Source organism: Phalacrocorax aristotelis, chromosome 11 (genome assembly GCF_949628215.1).
Source record: "Phalacrocorax aristotelis chromosome 11, bGulAri2.1, whole genome shotgun sequence".
NCBI lineage: Eukaryota > Metazoa > Chordata > Aves > Suliformes > Phalacrocoracidae > Phalacrocorax > Phalacrocorax aristotelis.
This window is the reverse complement of record NC_134286.1, coordinates 10,414,152-10,433,896: the sequence shown is the minus strand read 5'-3', so window position 1 is coordinate 10,433,896 and position 19,745 is coordinate 10,414,152. Positions and strand designations below refer to the sequence as shown.

The window sequence follows — 19,745 nt, the reverse complement described above, 5'->3', positions numbered from 1 at the left end:
TCAGTTAGCTTACCATGCCAGTGAGTTTTGCTGCTGCACTGCTTACATGAAAAAAAGCAGCTTTAATTTGGGGAAGGCAGCTTTAATCCCTGCTGGAGGAGAAAAGCCATCAGAAGCTCATTTACTGCAGTTCAGCAGGAGCTCTGCATGTCAGCTCTCACACCATCAGACACTTAGTAAGAGGCAACTCCAATTGGGAATTAACCCATTTTGCAGCTACTACTAAACCTCTGGGTTTAATTATTTTAAAGAAAGTATTTTAATCCCCAATGCTGGTCTTTCCCAGAGACCTCCCAGCCTCAAAGCAGGTTCCTTTCTACAATGGCATCTTCAGGACCTTCTCTAAGGTAGGTTGGATCCACAGCTCAAGGGGCCCCAAGACATCAGACCCATCCAGGTATCCCAAGACCGTTGGCGTCAAGGGCTCTTCTACACATAGAAATAGGCCTTTTTTTCCTCCCTCCCTCCGTTGGTACAGCTGAAGTGTTTGGTTTTTGTTGTTGGTTTGGTTTTTTTGGTGTTGGTTTGGTTTTTTATGCCAAGCTTTTGTTCCTGAACAGACTGCCCTGAGAGAAGGATGGAGAGGGACTGTCTAGAGGTTTGTGTATTGTAAGGTCACAGCAGGCTTTCCCTGACATAAGTCACTAATAGCATGGCTAGACACACTAAATGACATAAAAGTGTAGAGTGGACAATTGAATATCATTTCAAAGTGATACTTACCCTACTTGCAAAAATCACTGGCTTTACAATGTCTAATCCTTTGCAAAATGTCTGTATATTAAATAGCAATATTTAATGCAACCACGTATCCTCTTGGTGGACTCGTTAGTCTATCCTCTTGCTAAAAATACTCTGGTTTGTCTCTGGGAATACAGTAATTCTCATTAGAAAATCATGGTTAGTCTTATCTACTACAACAGCGCAGGCCAATATACATGGAAAATACATTAAAGAAACTAAATGATGGCTTTATGCTTTTCTGAGGGGTAAAAACAGTCAAAGCAATCAGTTATTTTCTTGTGAGAATATAACAGAAAAAATCCCAAACTACTACATGCAATAACCTTGTGCGTGTACAACTTAGACCGGTACACCTCACCGTGCTCAGACCATGCATCGTACCCACAGCTACGTCCTTTCATTCCCTTTATGGCGTCTCTTGGACGTCCTCAACCACACCGACCCAGCAGGGTTATGTGCCAGATGGAAACCACGCCTCACTGAAGTGCTCTGTGCCTACCCCAGGCTCATTTTGGCTTCTTAAATCATAGCTTTCCCTTGTCTCTTCATCACAAGAACTTGGTCTCCAAATTGCAGGCAGTTGCTTGTTGAATTTCTCCAAAGTAGATGCTGCTTTCACATCATCCCTGCAGAAATACTCCAGCCTGTGGGAAGAGGCACAAGCCCTGTGTTGCCCTATCACACAAAGGCCTAATTTGTAAAAAAAAAAAAAAAAAAGTATATGTTTTCCAGAAGTGTTAAAGCAAGCAACTGGGAATTCTCAAGACTATACAAAGCACCTCCCATGGAGCGTGCTGGCCACGGGACCCTGCTGTCAAGACACTGGTTAGGGCTCAACCATTGCATAAATGGGTACCTACCTTTCTCCGTCCCTGCCCCTCAAGGTCAGTTCCCTCATTTACCAGCAACTAGACTAGTTGTTTAGATGACTTACAGGCAAGAGAAAGCACTAGTTACCTTGCAAAATAGTAACAGGAAGACAAAAACAATCACAACCACAGATTTATTTTTATTGTCATAAAGGCTACCCACCAGCAAATAAATGTTATAATGCTTTTGGAAATACATGGCAACCCTTTGAGGGGGAGCGCATATTAAAAAAAATCCAAACCCTCAGACTTACAGATTTTGCCTGGCAGCGGGACCCTCTGGGGATCTGGTTAGCCAGCAAATACCGCTTTTGCAAACAGGAGCTCATTTGCCTTCTCTGGTTCATTTAACTTCTATATTGAGAAAATGAAGTGACCAAAGTAATTGTCATTCTCCAGAAGGCATCCAGTTTGGAGATCGCCCACTCAGATAGCACGGCTGAGCAAGGAACCGCCAGTAACAACGGAGGCAGCCCAAAACTGCTGGGGAGGTGAGTGCTGAATCCAGCCTGTCTTACAAATGGAAGCAGAGGCTGCGAGAGATGAAGCCGAGGACACCTGCAGTGAGCCTGGCTGCAGATGAGACGCTCCCTTGTCCAGAGGAAAGCTGTGCCCCGGGAGGGTGTTGGAGCTCCCTTTGCCCTTGCGAGGCACCTCGCGAAAGGGCATGCACAAGGCCCGGAGCGCTTCCCTGGCCTCCACCGCCTTTAAGCAGCAAAACCCTAGGAAACTATCAAATGGAAACCCTAGGAAACTATCAAATGGGCTGAAAGGTAAGCAGTATTTTTACTACAATGGCTTTAAAATCATTGTAGCTTTCATCAAACTCTCATTTTACCAGTAATTTCATCACATCATTTTGGTGAAAAAAGTTCCCTCACTGCTTGGTGACAGCCACGAGCAAAACACAACCCTGTGCCTGTAGTAATGCTAGGAACATGCTCCAGATTTTTTTTCCGAGCCTAAAATTACTTGAAATAGCTTTTCATCAGGACACATAAACCTGATCTGACCACACACACAAAACACCTCACGTCGTTCCTCATCATTCACTACAGCTGGAAGGAAAAGAGACCTTAAATGAACATTAAACATTGCATCTGAGTATTTAACATCGCATCTTCTTCAGCCAAGGGAAACCAGTTGCCGTGTTACATCCTCTTGTTTATCACTTTATTCAGCTGTGAACACAGAGTTATTGATGATACTCTAATACATAACTAAGTTACTTTTACTGAATAAGTAAACTGTAAAGGTTTCTTGCATGCCTACAGAATGTATTTTCTCTTATATTGTCTGCAACTATATTACAGAGTCCTCCTATTACGCAAACCTGGTAAATGAAGCACAAAAATATCAGACAATTTGAAAGGTCTGAACAGGACAAATGTTGCCGGTGAAATATCTGGTGAGGCTGTACAGTTTTTAAGAACAAGTTACCATTAAACTACTGCACCTCTTTCCAGTGTCTTAACGATGGAAAGCAAAAGGCGGAGCTTGTTGAGAAGTGGCAAAGCACTTCCTACAGGCAACGGGAAGGAGCAGGGCTGAAACTGCCATATATTTTCCACTGCAGTGCACGTTTTTACAACCAAATGTTGATGTATAAACCACCATCCATCATCTATGATGGAACAAGCACTAAAAATGGAAGAAAAAACATTTAGCTGCTATTAAGCCACTCAAGTTTTTTTATTTAGCCATTCGGGGTGGTTTTATTTTTTTGTCTTTTTTTTTTTAAACAATTCATCCCACTCCACCTTGACAGCTTGTTTACAATTTCTTTCTAACCACAGACAGCTGACAGATGTGATGTGATTAGCAAGACAAGACAGCCTAAATACAGAGCAGACAGCACAGCAGAAGACACACAACGGGACTGCAAGCTACTCCGCAGGCTTCAACATACCTTGAAGTTGTCACCGCAAAGTAGACATGGGCATTAACCCCTGCAATTCCCGGCAAGGTCAGATTTCAAAACTGACTGCATTTAGGAGCAGACCCAGTTTCTGTAGAATTATAGAGAAAAAGTAGGTGGCTTTCTGTGGCTCAACTCTTTCAGACAAGAACATCTTCAGCTCAGCTCCACTATCGTTAGCAGAGTTACAAAAATAATTATTGCAGTTCAGCTTGTGCACTGGTGACCTCCTCCTTGATGCCACCTCCACAGCGCTATGGTAACAGGAGCCCGCACAACAAGCACTGCAGGGTGCAACAACTGCTCTGATCTGCAGGAGCAGAGGTGCCTGTGGGGAAAGACTCCCATCCAATATTCTGACTTGTCAGACGTGAAGTCGTCTATTTTCCAAGGAAAGGGGTAGGGACCAGAAGGAAGAGGAAGACCAAAGAAATTACCTAATAAACACTAGACAGACTCAAGTATCTGTAGTGGTGGTAAATTCAGACACCTGGGGTCTCCCTTGCCAGGGTCTTTACATCACAAGCTTTGGCTTCTCAAAAAACCCCCAAGTAATACACCCAGAGAAGAAGCCACTTTGCAGTCTTTTGACTGGGCCCTTCCAAAACATTACTCTCCAGTTTTGAAAGGCACATGAAGCTTCACTGTAATGCATCAGAGAACATGCCGTCCAGGATGTGCAGATGAGGTCACAGGCCTGGTCAGACAGCTTTACTTACTAGCCTGGTTGAGTAATTTTACTGAAGTCTTCAGTTAGTGAGCAGAGACCGACAAACGAGCAAGGGGCACACCACCTTCTGCAAGAGCAGCACAGGTATGCTCGGGGCTGACGGTTCATCTCACACAGAAGTGATGCGCAGCACTTTGGCAGCGGCATTAACCAACAGGGATGAGCATTTGGTGGCACAGAACGCAGCTGGCTGAGATTCCACCGCATTTTTCTTAAGCAGTTACTCGTCTGGCGGATGGGGAAAGCCCTCTCACCCTGCGTGCGGCAGCGCTACTTCAGCACGGCCACCCAGCCAGGTTGCAGCCACCTCCCACACCTGAGCAAGGATGGTTCAGAGGCAGGAGGGACAGCCTGTACCACGTTAGATATTCAGTCTGTACCACACCAGGCTTTCAATCGGTTATTTCTGCAACGAGCGCAGTTACCTGCAGCAATTCAAGAACTGTTTTTGTAAAACAACCAGTGCTTCCTCACGAGGTTCTCCTATGCCTGCTGCGTGTGGTCGATACAGCTACTTGACTGTGTAGTCTTTGCTGTTGACATCAAAAAGCCATGAAACTGACCCTTTGTCTACCTTCAGGCAGATCAAAGACCTCAGGGATTTTGAGATTAAAAGAAAATAAATAAATCAATAAACAGTCAGAGAAAACAAGTACTTCAAACCTTAGATGACAACCAGCACCAGAAGACTGTGATAAATTATTTGCTCCCATTTCATGCATAAGGGAACACAGACTTTCCGGGTGGCTTAGAAAAGGAACGGGAACTAGAGAGGTCTTCCTTTAGCACACAGGAGAACTGGGAAAATAAAGGTGTATCACACCCTCCTACCAAGACCCAGTGCGTGAGCTCAGCTCATGGACAGCCAGGGCCAAGGGTGCCCCGCCAAGCCTCTCGTCCTGCTCTCCCCAACAGCAGCACTTGACCTTGTGAAGCTGAAGAGCCACACTGTTGGGTGGTCACGTACCGCTGGAGATCCATGATGCTCCCGCTCTCGGGGCACTGCTTTTGCCCACCAGTAGCAACATTCAGGGCTTCTTCCAGCAGGTCCCTCCCTCCACTCTCCGTGAGCGGTGTGCCAGTAAGATTTGGTAACACGGAGCAAGAACAATCCTGCCTACCAGCTTTCATACTTGCTTCCTACACATGGAGCATTCCTCTGCTTAATTTTAAGTTATTTCAATGGCCAAGTAGTAAGATGAACACAGGGTTTAATGGCTTGATACTGCAACGTCAGCTCTGTGTGGGGCATGGGGAGAAGACTCACAGCAAGGATCTTCTGTAAAGAGAAACTCCTGTAATTTTTAACTTGTTTACTAATTGATTGGCTGATTTTATAGTGCTCAAAATAGTAACTGCTGTTTCCCTTCAGCCAGTGGACTGTTAATGAAGCTGGAATTTGTCCCAGCAACCATATGGCACACATCATCTCTATCAAGTTATCTAAATGCCAGAAAGTCCACATTTATAAGTGTATAAATACAGAAGAGGAGAATGAAACGTGATTCCTTATGAAGTGCATTTTCTGGAGTAACCCTAAGCTGCAAGACGCAGCTGTTTATTGAATGGCATGGTTTCTCATGCCACATGGTTTTAACAGAAGACTAAAAAAATTCATCTTAATTTGGAATAGACAGCAAAAACGAGTGAGATGTAGAATGTGCAATATCTTTTAAAACTCCCAGATCTAATACAAATATGTTTACAAATAGGATGGGTTTTCTTCAGAGAGGAAGTAAGGATGGGGAGAGCAAACAGAGCTCCTTTCTCATCACCACCACAGTACAGGCCACATGCTTGGTGACACAAGGAGGTCACAGTCACATTCCTAACTGCTTGGCCTCTGCATGCCTCAACCTGCCTAGAGTGAGAGATAAAATGTGTGAGAAATATTAAGGACTAAGCAGAAAAGGGGGGGGGGGGGGGGGGGAACAAACCCTGACCCTCTCCAAAACCAGTGGCTGACAAGTGCTAGAACTGAGTGGTCTCGTCTGGACACCCTCTTACAGTGACCTCTGCATGCAGCGACTGCAGCTCGGGTTTGCCCTGTGCTTTGGAGACCCAAGATTCAAATTATTCTTATAAGCAATCAAGCATTAAAAAAAAAAATTCCTTCTTCCACACCGTCAGGTGAAGACATCTTCCGGGCTCCGCTGTCTGAACAGGCGCCGCGCTGAGAGCCTTGCTGGTCCCTGCTCAGAGGGGCACACCCTGCCTTCACAAACTCCCTCCCTCCACTGACCTTCAGCTTCCCCCGGAGCCCCAGCTGGGCAGAGGCGGCCGCCCGATGCTCCCCGCCGCCGGGCGGCCGCCCTCTCTGCAGGGAGCGGGCCCGCTCCCCAGGCCGGGGCACCGCGGCGGCACGCGAGGCTTGCTGCCTCCGTGCAGACGGGTCTGCATTGTTATTCCATAGCACATGACAGAAGTCACAGCTCGGGGAATAACGCAGAGATGTTTGAGTTTCTCCTTTCCCAGCACTGTGTCACTGCAGGCCAAATGGAAACCTCCTGGGTTATTAAACAAAATAAATTTGACAGGATTGTAAATCATAAAATTGTCCCAAATTGCAGAGGTGCTGACAGCATACACTATAATCTGTTTGGCATCTCATGTTTCCTTTTCTTTGTTTCTTCTTGCCACAGAAAGAAACATCCATCCCCTCCTTATATCTCTACAGAGAAAAGCCGCAGCAGAAATGCCAAAAAACCCAAATGATGAACCAAAACCTGACATTTTATGTTGCCTTGCCAGGTTCAAGTAAATGCAATAATGCTATAATGGTTAGATACAGAAAATGGCTTTAAAAGTGGTTTTTAAAAAAAAACCAGAAGTATAGCGTCTAATATTCAATGTGCTTTTAAAACATTATTCAGAATCGACTATACAGAACACCCCGTGACTCATGGGAACTAGAGCATCATTCATGTGATTAGAGCAGAAAAGCAAGGCATTTGTTATATATGAGCACTCGAGACACCCCATATATACACAGCCAAATGTTAATAGTGTTGCATATCAACACAGGCAACCTGCCTGTTTTGGGGACAGACTGGTAGATTTACTTAATTGTCTTTATTTACAGCAACAGCCATTGTTAAAACCTTGAACTCCTGACAAAACATGCCTCAGGGACAGCAACTCTCCCTCCCCTTTCTAGAAACACTGGCTTTCAAACTGAGCCGTAGACTTTTCTTTCTTAACTGCAATAAGAAGCTGCTTTAATTTTCCATCCAAGTTCAGTTCTCCTGTCCCTGGTGCGGGTTCTTTAGTGACACAAGGTTGTTCCTTTGAAGCTGGGACAACATCCACCCCCCTCAACGAGCCTTTGTGGGCAGAAAGGGGGCCTCAGAGGCAGGGTTGAGTAAACCTCACAAGCCAGTGCTCTACCCACCTATTAGCAAGGAATACACTCTATAAAAAAAGGCACATAGACATTATTTGCAAAAAACCTGAGAATAAAATATTCAAAATTGATGTTAACAGCACAGGCCAAACCAATCTGCATTTAAATGTCTGATCCAGGGCAGATCTGCTCTCCAAAGGAAATAATTTCTTCAGATTTATTCCATTGTTAAGGAAAGTATTGAGCCCTCTTTACCATACCTACCGATGCAGCAGAGGAACCTGGGCCCATTAGCAGGAGTTATATGACTTAATATTTATTGAGAGCTGCCAAAGGTTTGGATAAAAATATGGAAAGAGACACTGGCAGGCACTGCGTAAGAAACATGGGGAGGGGACTCGGGTGATCAGTGGTTTGTTTATTTCAGTGCATAAAACATGTTAAGGAAAATTATTTCCACACTTCTAAGAAAAGGTTACAAGCAATGAAAAACAAATGGAAAAGAAACCAAGCCTTTTTGTTTTGCTTTACAATGATGTTGAACAAGGCAGGTAAAGGCAGAGCTGTTAATCCAACAGAGGCCAAGTGTTTTGGAACAGTGGATATGGGGGACACATGTTATAATGGGGCAATTTTAATGTTTTCCTTCATTAATTGATACTGTTCTGGGAGTTAATGTTTAAAATCTGAAGTGTTTCTACAGTTCTTTTTCCCCACAGTGTTTTGCAGACAGACGACAGTAAACAAGCTTGCTCTCTCCTGAGGTCTGCAAAGCCTGACCAAACCCTGACCCTCCCTCCTGCAATTTCCATATAGGCGCAGAAGAAAGAAAGGGCAGAAGCGATGGCCAAGAATGAAGTATTGCAAACCAAAGAGTTGCTGTATTTCTACCCCTTCCAGAGGACTCAGCAGCTCTGGTACACAACCCTCCGCGAAAAGAGGATGAGGAGATTCTGTTGGTCTCTAGATGCCAGGGTAACCTTTAGGTCAGCCTTTCGAGATTTGCCTCCTGCACACACATTTTACCTGGATTTGGGAATATTTGCTTGCAGGGTAGCAAAGGGCTGGCAGGAAATTAGAAGTCAAAGCCACAGTCCTCATTCCACAGCTCCACATGATCTTTAGCCAGCCAGAGTCACCAGGTACTTCAGATATAAGAATTAAGGCTCAGATTTATTTTGGAACTCTATCAACAGGCAGTATGGATGAGGAGAGGTAACGCACCCCAGCCAGCGCAGATTGCTGAGGTCTAGAGAGAACACCTAATGCCCACACAGCAACAGGCCAGCCAAGAGTCCAAGCAGGTATGAACACCTGAGCTCTGGTTCACCTAAGCCAACTATAAGTTGTTTTAAATACATAAATAAATTTAAAAATTGTGCTCCAGACAGTCTGTGGGACCTCAACATCCAAACGAATCTCTGAACCATGCCGACAAACTCTAAAAATATGCTTTTTTCCTGACTAGAATTCAAATTTCACTCTGCAACTTTTCTAGCTTCATGTTTTTCCAGCCCAAAACACATTTTCATCTGAGGTCTTTCCACACTGCAAGCTGAATTCTTCTAAACGCTTAGGAAACAGAGCCTCAAATAGAGAACTTCAATTAATATGTGGCTAGCCCGACAGCATGCAGCTCAAGAAGAAACAACTGAACCTTTCACTCCCACTACAGATTAGAGAGGTTTTACTCATTTTATGAATAAAATGTAACCAACCCAAACACTCCCAAAGATGGGGGGGGGGGGGTTGGAAAACCATCATTCAAGAGCCAAAACAATACACAGAGGAGCAGGCGATCCTCATTCCAAATCATCCCTTCTGGAATGCCAACCGCACTGCTGTAGCACTGCTCCCAGCTTATCCGGGCTGCATCTTCTACAGATCAGCTGGTCATTAAGCAACTCCGCAGGACTCCTGTGTACCACTGATGCTGGAATTCCTGACAAAAACTAGCCGCGTTGTTTTACCAAGATACCTTGCGGAACAAATCCCACCACATTTTCCCCAGAATGGGTAACCAGCTGGTCAGACAGTGCTGGACATCAAAAGATAGAGCCTAAGGACTGACAAAAAAAGGTCACTTATTGATGTGTAAAAGACTGGCAACAGGAGCGTGCAAGCCAGTGCCAGTCAGTAAAGTCATCCTAATTCGCTGGCTTGTTCTCAAAACTGTGATCACAGCTGAATGGGTCCTGCAGTACCCATGGGACCACAAACTTCATCATTAAGCAACGTCTACATAACTCTGCATTTTAAGACTTTTTTCCTGAACATATCTGTACACAAAAAACGATTCACATTTTAACTAAAATATAAAAGGAAAAAAGTCTAAGAAGCTACATATGCTGTGCAAGTACACAACACTGACAGAGCATGGAAAGCCTAAAGTGAGTCACCCTGCAGATCTCTGGGTAACTACCACTCACTACGCACAGCCTAAAACACCGTGTAAGGTACAAGGCAGGAGGAAATGGGACACGTTACTCCTTCACCACACACACAGACCTTTCACTAGGTTAAAATTACTTATATATTTCAAAGTATGCACAAGCTGAATTATGATTACATTTAAAGATTATGTTACACATCAGCAGTGGGCTATTTTCTCCCTTGATGGATCACTCCACTAGAAAAGCTTCAGCTTTATCAATTCCAATTAGGTGCAGAAGTAGTAACAAAGATGTCAGCTACAAAAAGGAAGAATTAAAAACCTAGTAACCAGCAGAGTCAGACACCAATGCAAGGGTGAGGTACGTACCAGCCGGAGTATAAATTAAGGAGTAACAACAGTTCCAGTAGGCAGAGTGAACTTTGAAGAAAAAAAAAAAAAAGTGCTCCGATCTTTCCAGATCAGATAATCCCCAAATCTTTGGCTTTAAACCTCTCCAGATGTATTGCACTTATTGCTGTGGCATCAAATTATTTTTTATGTCCAACCAGTCCATCAGACTAAGACTTTAAACCTTTGGGGAGAATTTTATTTATCTGTATGCAAACTGCCCTAATCCAAGATTTCCATTATTCCACTGAAGAATCAGACTATTGCTTTAAGCTTCTGACTGTTACTAAAACGCTACTCCTTGAATATTCCCCTCCTCAGAAACAAAATGGGCAATTTACAAGTAGCACTGATATGGCACAACTCATTTTTGTGCCGTAAGACTCCGTGATTCTTCCGCACAAGGGAACTCTAGAGCCACAGGTCAGCTGCCTTCTGCTGCTCCAGTTCTCACCCCTTCATAACTCCATTATCCCAAGAATGCTAAGACTGCAAATGCCCCAGGAGAGGTTGGGTCCTGCCATTAACTGCTTTCCCTGGACCAGACTCTCAGACCTTACACGACTTTAAGGGAAGGGGAACCATGGAAAACTGGACATCTGCAGACGACCAGCTCCTTGATGTAAACAGGGCAAAGAAACTTCAAGTATTCTGGGTTTTCCAGGTTTTCTTCCTCATCGTTCTTGTCCTATTTCAAAACACAGCACAAGGGAATTGCCATCCCAGATGCCTCGAGTCATTCAGAGCGCTGCGTTTCTTTGCAGGGATATCAGCCAGGCCTTTTGATGAGTTGTATATGGAAGTGAGGACTTCTGGCATTTGCTGCTAATTGGGCACCAAAAAAAGCAAAGTCTAAATCAATTCCAAGATTGCAGTGTGGGTCTGCCATCACTGGGGGAGGGCAGGCAGCTCCAGCGGCTCTCCCGGCCGGCACACTCACGTAGTCTGGTTCGCATTCAGGTCAAATATCTAACAACTGCTTTTTATCCAGATGCTTTTCTAATTTAGGTACTATAACTGCAGTAATGAAAGCATTCAAGATGTACGAAAAAGAGATGGCTGCTTATCATCTGGACACTGCTGGCTCTAGATACGATGACACTTACTCTTCATAAAAGCAGCCTTACTGAAAAAGGAGACTGAATATCTGCTCTATCTACATGTACACCTACAGCTGTGGATTCAGAGATGGAGAGGGTTTGTTATGCTATGGTTAAGACAGATGTAATGAGAATTAAGTCATTTTACACTGCATTACAGAAGAAAACTGTTTGCAGGTCTTGGCAAATCTTTGATGTTTGCTTTTCAATTCTGGTGAGTAGATGTTAACTAATGTCACTAGGAACACTCTAATCCAGAGGGGGATATAAGAAAAAACCTCAAAGATTAATTTGATTGAAGCACTACATTTAATCCACTCTGCTATGTCCAACACTGATGACAAAATGACGTTCAAAAAGAATTCTTCCACTTTAAGTAGAATAGATAATGAGTCACTAAAAAAATATTAAGTCTCTACACTGCAATCATATACCAGCTCCTGGGCTATTCTCAAGGCTCAGACACAAAAATTTGACATCCTGCCTTCTAACAGCCGCATAACGGTTAGAACCCACCCTAAGCTGCTTCTGCATGGAGAGTACCAGTGAAGATAGCCACTTTTAATCAGTGCACCTCCTCACCCCCAGCCTACAGACAGCAGGATGTATTTATGTTATCCAAAGGGAGCTGCAACTACTTCAACTACTTTGTAGTTTAATTAATAAAATAGAAATGGAATATGAATTTCAGGGGATTTAAACTCAAGCAGGCTTTAAAATCTGGTCTCTGAGCTGGAAAAGAAAATTACTAGCATGCGACATTTAGATGACTGACACATACTTAAATGACAGAGCAACATTTTCCTATCTGATGCTTTGCACAGGATTAGAAGAATATTCTTAAGGTGATGAGCCAATTCATCTTGACTGGCTACTTTCCAAGAGTATTCACTGGTGCCACTATTAACACCTGTAACAACCCTGCCCAGTTACTCAGAATTAAGATTATTATTTTTTTAAAGAGGAAGAATTGCTTTTGATTTTAACCAAAACAATTATAAAACCTAAAGCTTACACATATATTTTGGTAGTGATCATTACTAGTAAAATGCATAAAGAATAAATATCAGTACTTCCAAAATTGACACCATAGTAATACTGCTGCTTGATGCATCAAGCAGGGACAAAATACAAACAGCATACTCCCAACAGAAGTCCATTAAACTTTACATGATTAATGGTAATAGCTAGCACAAGAAAATCAGCTAACAGATGTAAACAATTTTCCCCAGATGATGCCCCTCTGACTGTGTTCATTAGCAAAACCACTTGCAACGTACGATGGGAAGTTCAGAACAAATACGATGGTATTCGCCTTCTCTACGCACTCAGAGCTGCAACTTCTCAGCAGTGCACTGTATTTTGGAGCAGATCAAGGTTTCCGTAAATGCGCCCGGCCGCATGCATAAGCGGTAGTTCTCCAAGGAAAAAAAATTAAGACCGTTTGTTCTTTTGTCAGTTCTTAACAATAAAATGAACACATCAGGCCAAAACAATTTCTTAAAAGTAGGTCAAAAACACCCATTCCCGATCACTTCTGCATTGGTTTCCTAGCAAATTAATCTACCCACACAGATATACGTAACGCGTATCCTGGAGACAGTGAGGCAGAGGAAGAAAACCAAATACATTAATGAGGTAGCTTAGACTGAATAACTGCATTTAAAAGTTTTATTGAATAAAATTACGTAAAATGTGGTAGTCCAAGTTCACTGAGCAAAAGCAGCTCTCTCGCTGAAGCTGCACTTTGTGCTAAATAACCTTGTTTACTGAGACTATACAGAGGACACATGATGCAAGTTATCCCAACAGCGAAGGAGAAAAGTTAGATTAAATTTGATCTGATGGAACGATTTGGTCAAATTTAGTGGCTTAAGTTAATATTTCTAGCCCTTATCTACCTCTATTCAGTACAGGCGTACAACAGAATATACAGCTGCACTGAATTCCCGTTTGTTAATAGTGTGTGCTCCCATGCAAGCGGGAGCCAGTTCCTGAAAACACCAAATTAAAAAACCCAGACATTTTAAATCTTTTGTTTGAAGTGTCACTCAGCCAACTGAGGAAAAACACTTGATACACGGTATAAAAAAACTCCCGGCCTCTCAAGGTCCACTTCCTGTACAGTGCTAGTATTTTAAAATTATTTTATTTCTCCCCTCTGCCTAAGAAACTTCATATGCTCTGAAAGGACCCACAAAGTCTGGTGGGTAAACAGATATGTCAAAAATACTCTGTGAAAAGAGGGAGGTAGCTCAGGCCCCTTGGCAACCTTCTGTCATAGTTCACATTGATGTGGTCTACCTCCCCTTGTAATCTGCAGTCAAAAACGAAAGGGAAAAAAATTTCAATTATGCAATTTAGTGAAAGAATGTGTTCAATACAAAGCCTTCACATTTGACTCACTGGGCTTCCAAATGTAAGCTATAAGGTACCTCACACCCAATACACAACATTAACAACGTACCTAGTTCATACATTTCATAGACAATATCTTCTCATTTGTTAAACATTTGGCTTGGGTGAGTACATCTGGTTTTTGTTAACCACTTGACAAACATTCTAGGCCAAACAAACAGCACGAATAATGTCAAAGTCTTTTTTTTTTCCAGTAATTGTACGAAATGCTGTAGGCTAAGCCTAACAGAAACTACTGAAGAAAAATAACAGACTCCATGATGCAGTGCAAAGGTGTTACTACAACATCATAAGTCAAGGGATGTTTCTAAGGTGCTGAAAGAGGAGATTCTCTAGACGGTGACCCTGTATTGTCCTCCGGTGGGAAAACAGTAAGAGTGCAGGCTCGAATGCCTCCAAGTGATTCTGGAAGGTCAAATACTTTATGCCACTCATCTTTTTCTGGATCATATTTCTGAACTATTTCCACCATACACCGATTATTCCAAGAATATCCTCCAACAACATAGATTTTATTTTCAAAGACAGCAACCCCAACATCACTTTGCCCACGTAACATGGCAGCAATTGGAGTCCACTGGTCTAGAGTTGGTGAGTAATATTCACAGCTTAGAACATCATCATAATCACTCGTTCCTCTAAAGTGATTTCCACCAATAACATATAGCTTGTCTCCTACAGTACACATGCAATGCAGACCTCTGACTGTTGTCATCGGAGCTTTCTGAGTCCATTTGTCTGTGTCAGGGTCAAAACACATAAGTTCCTTTTGGAAAGTATCATGGGTAATTCCCCCTAGAGAAATAAAGCACACGTTAGAGCAGCGTTCCTCCTAGCAATAAATAAATAGCAGAATCATACATTTCTGTGAAGAAATTCAGCCTTCCCTTAAACTTTTTCAGGTTAACTTAGATTCCTATCACATCAAATGGCTCCATATCAAATGGCATTTTTAATGTACCTTGCTCCTGTAATTCTGAATATGGAAAGAAGTAATGTCTCATACAGTACTTCATTACATATGATGATACTGGCAGATTAAAAGAAAAATTGTTATCTATGCTTCATTTTGGCAAAATTATTTCTTTGCTTCCATTTGTTCAGTTTGCTAGTTTTGCTTCTCACCATCAAGAAAAGAGGACTCCATTTCCCTTTCAAATTTTGATACTATGCTATTGTGTTTTAAGTGGTCCTATCACAGAGCAGAATTTTCTTCAGAAAACTTTTTCCATCAACTTGAACTGAAGAGAGAGAGGACACAGATTTCAAATATTCTTCTCTGTTAATAGATGCCTATGGGTCTCTGTATTTACCACCTTCACGGTTCCCTGCAAAAGCACTTGGAGGCTTCAGGGGAAATCACAGGACAATTTCCCATCAGTGGATGAGATGTGCCACCTTTCTGCAAGGTCACTAGGCAGGCCAGAAAGCAGTCACGCCAATTTTGGACACGGTAGGCTTATTGGCTATGGTTTAAGATCATAATGCAACTATATTTAAGGTGCTAAAAAATATGCAGAGAACACACTGCTACTGAACAACCTCCTGCTGATCTAACCATTCAACACTGAATTATCATGCTTGGATTACTAGCGGACAGAGGTGGCATGGTGTCTGCAGTTCTGCAAGGAAGTACTTAATTCTTCAGTCGGACAGTAAGAATTAAACACAGAAAAAAATAGGACTGTCTGGTCCTGACACTTAGTGACAGCCATAGTAGTGGCAGTGCTTAGGAGAGTGTCAGAGAGAAGAGGCTTTAATGGCAAAGGAACCAATCTTCACGTTTTGAACCCCAAAAGTGTCTAGACTCACGGGGATATCTGAGAGGACAGGAAGAAATGGAAAATCTGTGGGAAATACACAGCATCTACATGAAAAGACACAGGAGAGAGCATATATACACGTCACCTGCAGTAAAACAAGCAAAATGGGCAAAAAAAGTACAAATAGCAGGACAATGATTAGAAGCTAGCTTAATGGACTTGCTCACAGCAAAATAAGAAGCTGTACCTTATGGTAAATGTTCAAACAAATCCCTACTAGTCTACTGCCAAAGACCCCCTGATTCAAAACACCCAATCCAGTCCAGGGCATCTCCCTGCCAGTTCTTTACAGCTAAGCAACTTTGTCCCACCTCCTGCTCTGAATTTAAGGGATATCATCCAAGAGCTAAGCTGAAAGTCGCAGTAAGAAAACACAATAGGTCTGATCTCTGTAGGGATCAGTGACAGACTGAATCTTCTTTAAAAATTTGTTTCAGATTTTCAGGAAACCCATTTCCCCCAGTTTGTGGAAAAAATGGAATGAAACTATAACCTCGGTGACATATAGGACTGAGTGTATCACAAATGAAAGTACAGGCATCGTTTGTATATTGTCATTAACATGAAAACTTATCCCTTTTTATTAGCTCAATGAAGGCAGATGTTGTTCTTTAAAGTATTAAAATTTGCAGCGGTTTCCAAAACGTATCAAAGGGGATGTGTTTAATGGTTATTGCTATATAAATGCATACAAGTGGTGTTGCCACAGAAAAATGTATTCTGACAGTTGAAGTGACTAACTGCTTTGGAATTCAGAGCTGTCATTTACTATATAAATGGATAATATTATCTAAAATAGTTTTCTCAGACTCTGCAGTATATATGCTATTTGACTGGCTTCATATGAAATTGCATTACACTTATACCATGGCAAACCTACTGCAACCAGAGATTAATTTTTGTTGTCTCCAACTGAAATAGAAAAAGTCAGATAAGTAATCGTTTCATACAAATTATATGATCATCGGAATTATTTACCTGAAATATACATTAATCCCCCATACACGGTTCCAGCATGACCATAGTGGGGTTCATTCATTTTTGCGACATAGCTCCATTCATTCATTCTGGGATTGTAACATTCCACAGTGGCTGTTTAAAACAAATGAGAGTACAAAAACGTTGAAGCTAGCATGGCAGTTTGGTTTGGAGTACAGTCACAGTGGCAGTAATATATTCATAAACAGAGGAAGTATCAATGAGAAACATGGTTCAGCTGAGAAAGTGTCAAGGGAATTATTGAGCATTATGTCAAGAGACAATACAGAAAAACCTCAAGCTTCATCCCAGAGGAACAAAAAGGAAGAAAAAACCCTCTTGTATTCTTGCCTTCCACTTGCCTCATTCCCATTCCTGATTGACACACAACCTGCCCCAGCTCATGAACCCTGCCAGAGGTACAGCTGTGGGACACCAGAGAAGATGGCAATGAAGCTGGGTGAATTCAGCTTTTCTGCCCTTTCCTCTTGTATAACTCCCTTCAGTGTCTGCTGTAGTGAGATAGGGAATAAAACTTCAAACTTATCTCAAAGAGAGGATCAATACATCCGGCAACCAGAACAGACCCACGTCTTCAGCAACATCCCACCCATGCAGAAAATCAGGCTAGATTTCCTTCTTGGCATTTAGCACTGAACTGGCCCTATACCCTCAAAAGGGGGCAGCAACTGTTTACTGATTCCCTATTGTTTTGCAGTGTTTTACTAAGTACTTGCACACCAACATACAGCACAGCATATGTAAGTCATTAGTTCAAAGAGTTTACACAAGCCAAGCTTCAAAAAAAATACAAGAGAAAAATCATTGAATCTCGCGTGGAGAGAAGTAGTGCCTGTGTCGATATACAGCTCCACCTGTGCAGCTTTCTGTGAACTAGAATGTTAGAATTACTAAAGGATTTGTGAAATCAGAAATCGCAGGTTAATACTAAGTTAAAGAAACCTGGAGACCAGACGTCCTTGCAGAAAGCATTTCTGAGAAGGAATCCTCTCTTCGAAGTGGGATGGAAGAGATGTGGGGTTGCAGGAAAAGGGCGACTCAGCAAGCACAGAGAATGGAAATAGAAAACGGATTTAATGATGGAGCTGAGGAAGCTGTAGAGATTAGCAGCTTCGATAGTACAATATGACCACGGGGGCAAGAGATTCTGAAAAACCCTGTTAATATAGTGACCTTACGATGCACAAAGCAATTATCAATAAATGTGTTATCTTAAAGACAAATTAAATCTAATTCTAAATAATTAAAATTAAGAATCAGATTCTAATGCTTGTTATACACTGCTTAATCTCTGAAGAGATGTTTATGAATTACACATACAAAATCGAATCTGTCTCTGAAAGTGGCATTTCACTTGCTCTAGAACAAGCTTTTTATTCAACCAATGGTAAAAAAATCTGAGCCAGCTCTATGGTGACTTACAGTCCAGGATTACACATCAACTGAAAGAGACTAGAAGCTGAAAAAAATCTAGAAGCTGGGAAACTTGCCATTTTAAAGGCAGAAACTAGTTATTGTTAGTATAAGCCTGCAGAATTAGCAGTACTGGTCAGGTCAGTAAAGTACATCCATCGGTAACAGCCATACAGTGACTACAAGGTACCTCACCCTAACTCCAAATCTGTCTTATTAAAAAAAAAAAAAATATCCTTCAGAGCATTTTGGAAGAGTAAGGTATAGCTATGGTCTTAGACTACCATCAAAAAAATCCCTAGTCACGTAAAAATTTAGCAAAGACCACATTGCTGTGATCTTCTGAATTATCTTTTAGCTGCTGTAAAATGCACAACCTCCTTGCTGCTGCAAAACAGGACGTTTCGTAATTCCATGCAATTAGTATCTCAAGTAGACACACTCAAAATAGAAGCTTCCAGTTTCAGTCTCGGGAATACTGTTTGACCACCTGTCCAGCATCATCTAAGGTTAGAAATAAAAAATACAAAAAAATCTATATGGCACATAAGAATTGCTAAATTGTTACAGCACACTGCATTTTCTTCAGCTTTTCCCCACCCAGGAGCCGAAATTTTAATTTAAGAAATGCAGAAAAGTGCTGGTCCAGAATATTAAGTTAATGATATAAGGCAAAAACACGCTAAATTCCTGTTTCAGAACAAATTATGTACATCAATTCACAGGTATGAAGTGATTAATTTCATATTCTTGAAACTATTTAAAAATAGTAATGGAAGGCTGAAATGCTTCTGGTTTTATAGGAGTGACTTGCACATGGAGTCCCAGTTAAGCCAGCCACCTCAGGGCTTCGTAAGAGAGACAAAAAATAAACTGATGCGAAGTAGCTGAAGCCAAGTGTGTCTGTACACTACTGTTGACATGCCAAACTTGTGATTTAAAAAAACCTGCCCAGGATGGAGAAGTTCAAGTTTAAGAGATCAGTCCTTCGCTAAACACTCCTGCAACCTAGCCTTCTTGTACCGCGTTTCCTACGTCAGACATCCGAGGAGAGCCTCGAGCTGCCTTTCACATTACACACATGTACAGAGAGATAAAAGTCTGCATAAACAAACATACAAAAAGGTATTCAAGGCAATTCTTCTACCATGAAAATTTTTAACGTCAGGCTTAATTTTTTAAAGTCAAAAATATCTTCTTTAAAAATGTTGGTATTTTTCCCATTTGATATCCTGTAGACTTTGGATATCTGTCAAGGACTTACATAGCCATAAAGCCAGTGAATGCTGGAGACAGCCTCTTGCCCAGATAAAGGTATAGGCACAAAGAACTGATTCCACAAAGCACACCTAAAATTAAATCTATGAGTTGTATTTCCGTGTACTGCCATCTTGGCACCACACGCAGCGTTTGCCCAATCCTCAAATAAACCCGTGCTCTTTCTTGTATAAACGTATTCATCCACTCCAATATTCTTTTCTAAAGAGGAAAGCTCCCTTCTACTCTGCTCTATTTAGCAATCAGAAGAAAACAAAGATGTGCAGAAATTTCAAGAACAGAGAAAGCCAGACTTGACATGCAAGTAATTATAGCTGTCCCAGTTCTA

The 19,745-nt window shown here is 42.0% G+C and overlaps 1 protein-coding gene across 11 annotated transcripts in view; it reads right to left on the bottom strand.

Annotated features, from left to right (window-relative positions):
• Positions 1-8,002: 8,002 nt before the first annotated feature.
• KLHL13 (kelch like family member 13) overlaps positions 8,003-19,745 on the bottom strand; it is a 91,473-nt gene continuing 79,730 nt past the window's right edge. For 10 of the 11 annotated variants that reach the window (XM_075106837.1, XM_075106842.1, XM_075106840.1 and 7 more), the window contains 2 exons: positions 16,706-16,819; positions 13,144-14,699 (listed from right to left, as the gene is read on the bottom strand). In XM_075106837.1, the coding sequence (XP_074962938.1) occupies positions 14,212-14,699; positions 16,706-16,819 (602 nt within the window). In that variant the 3' untranslated portion in view covers positions 13,144-14,211. Of the gene's footprint in view, positions 12,905-13,143; positions 14,700-16,705; positions 16,820-19,745 lie in introns of those variants that run through there. The other variant, XM_075106848.1, reaches the window with a different exon arrangement.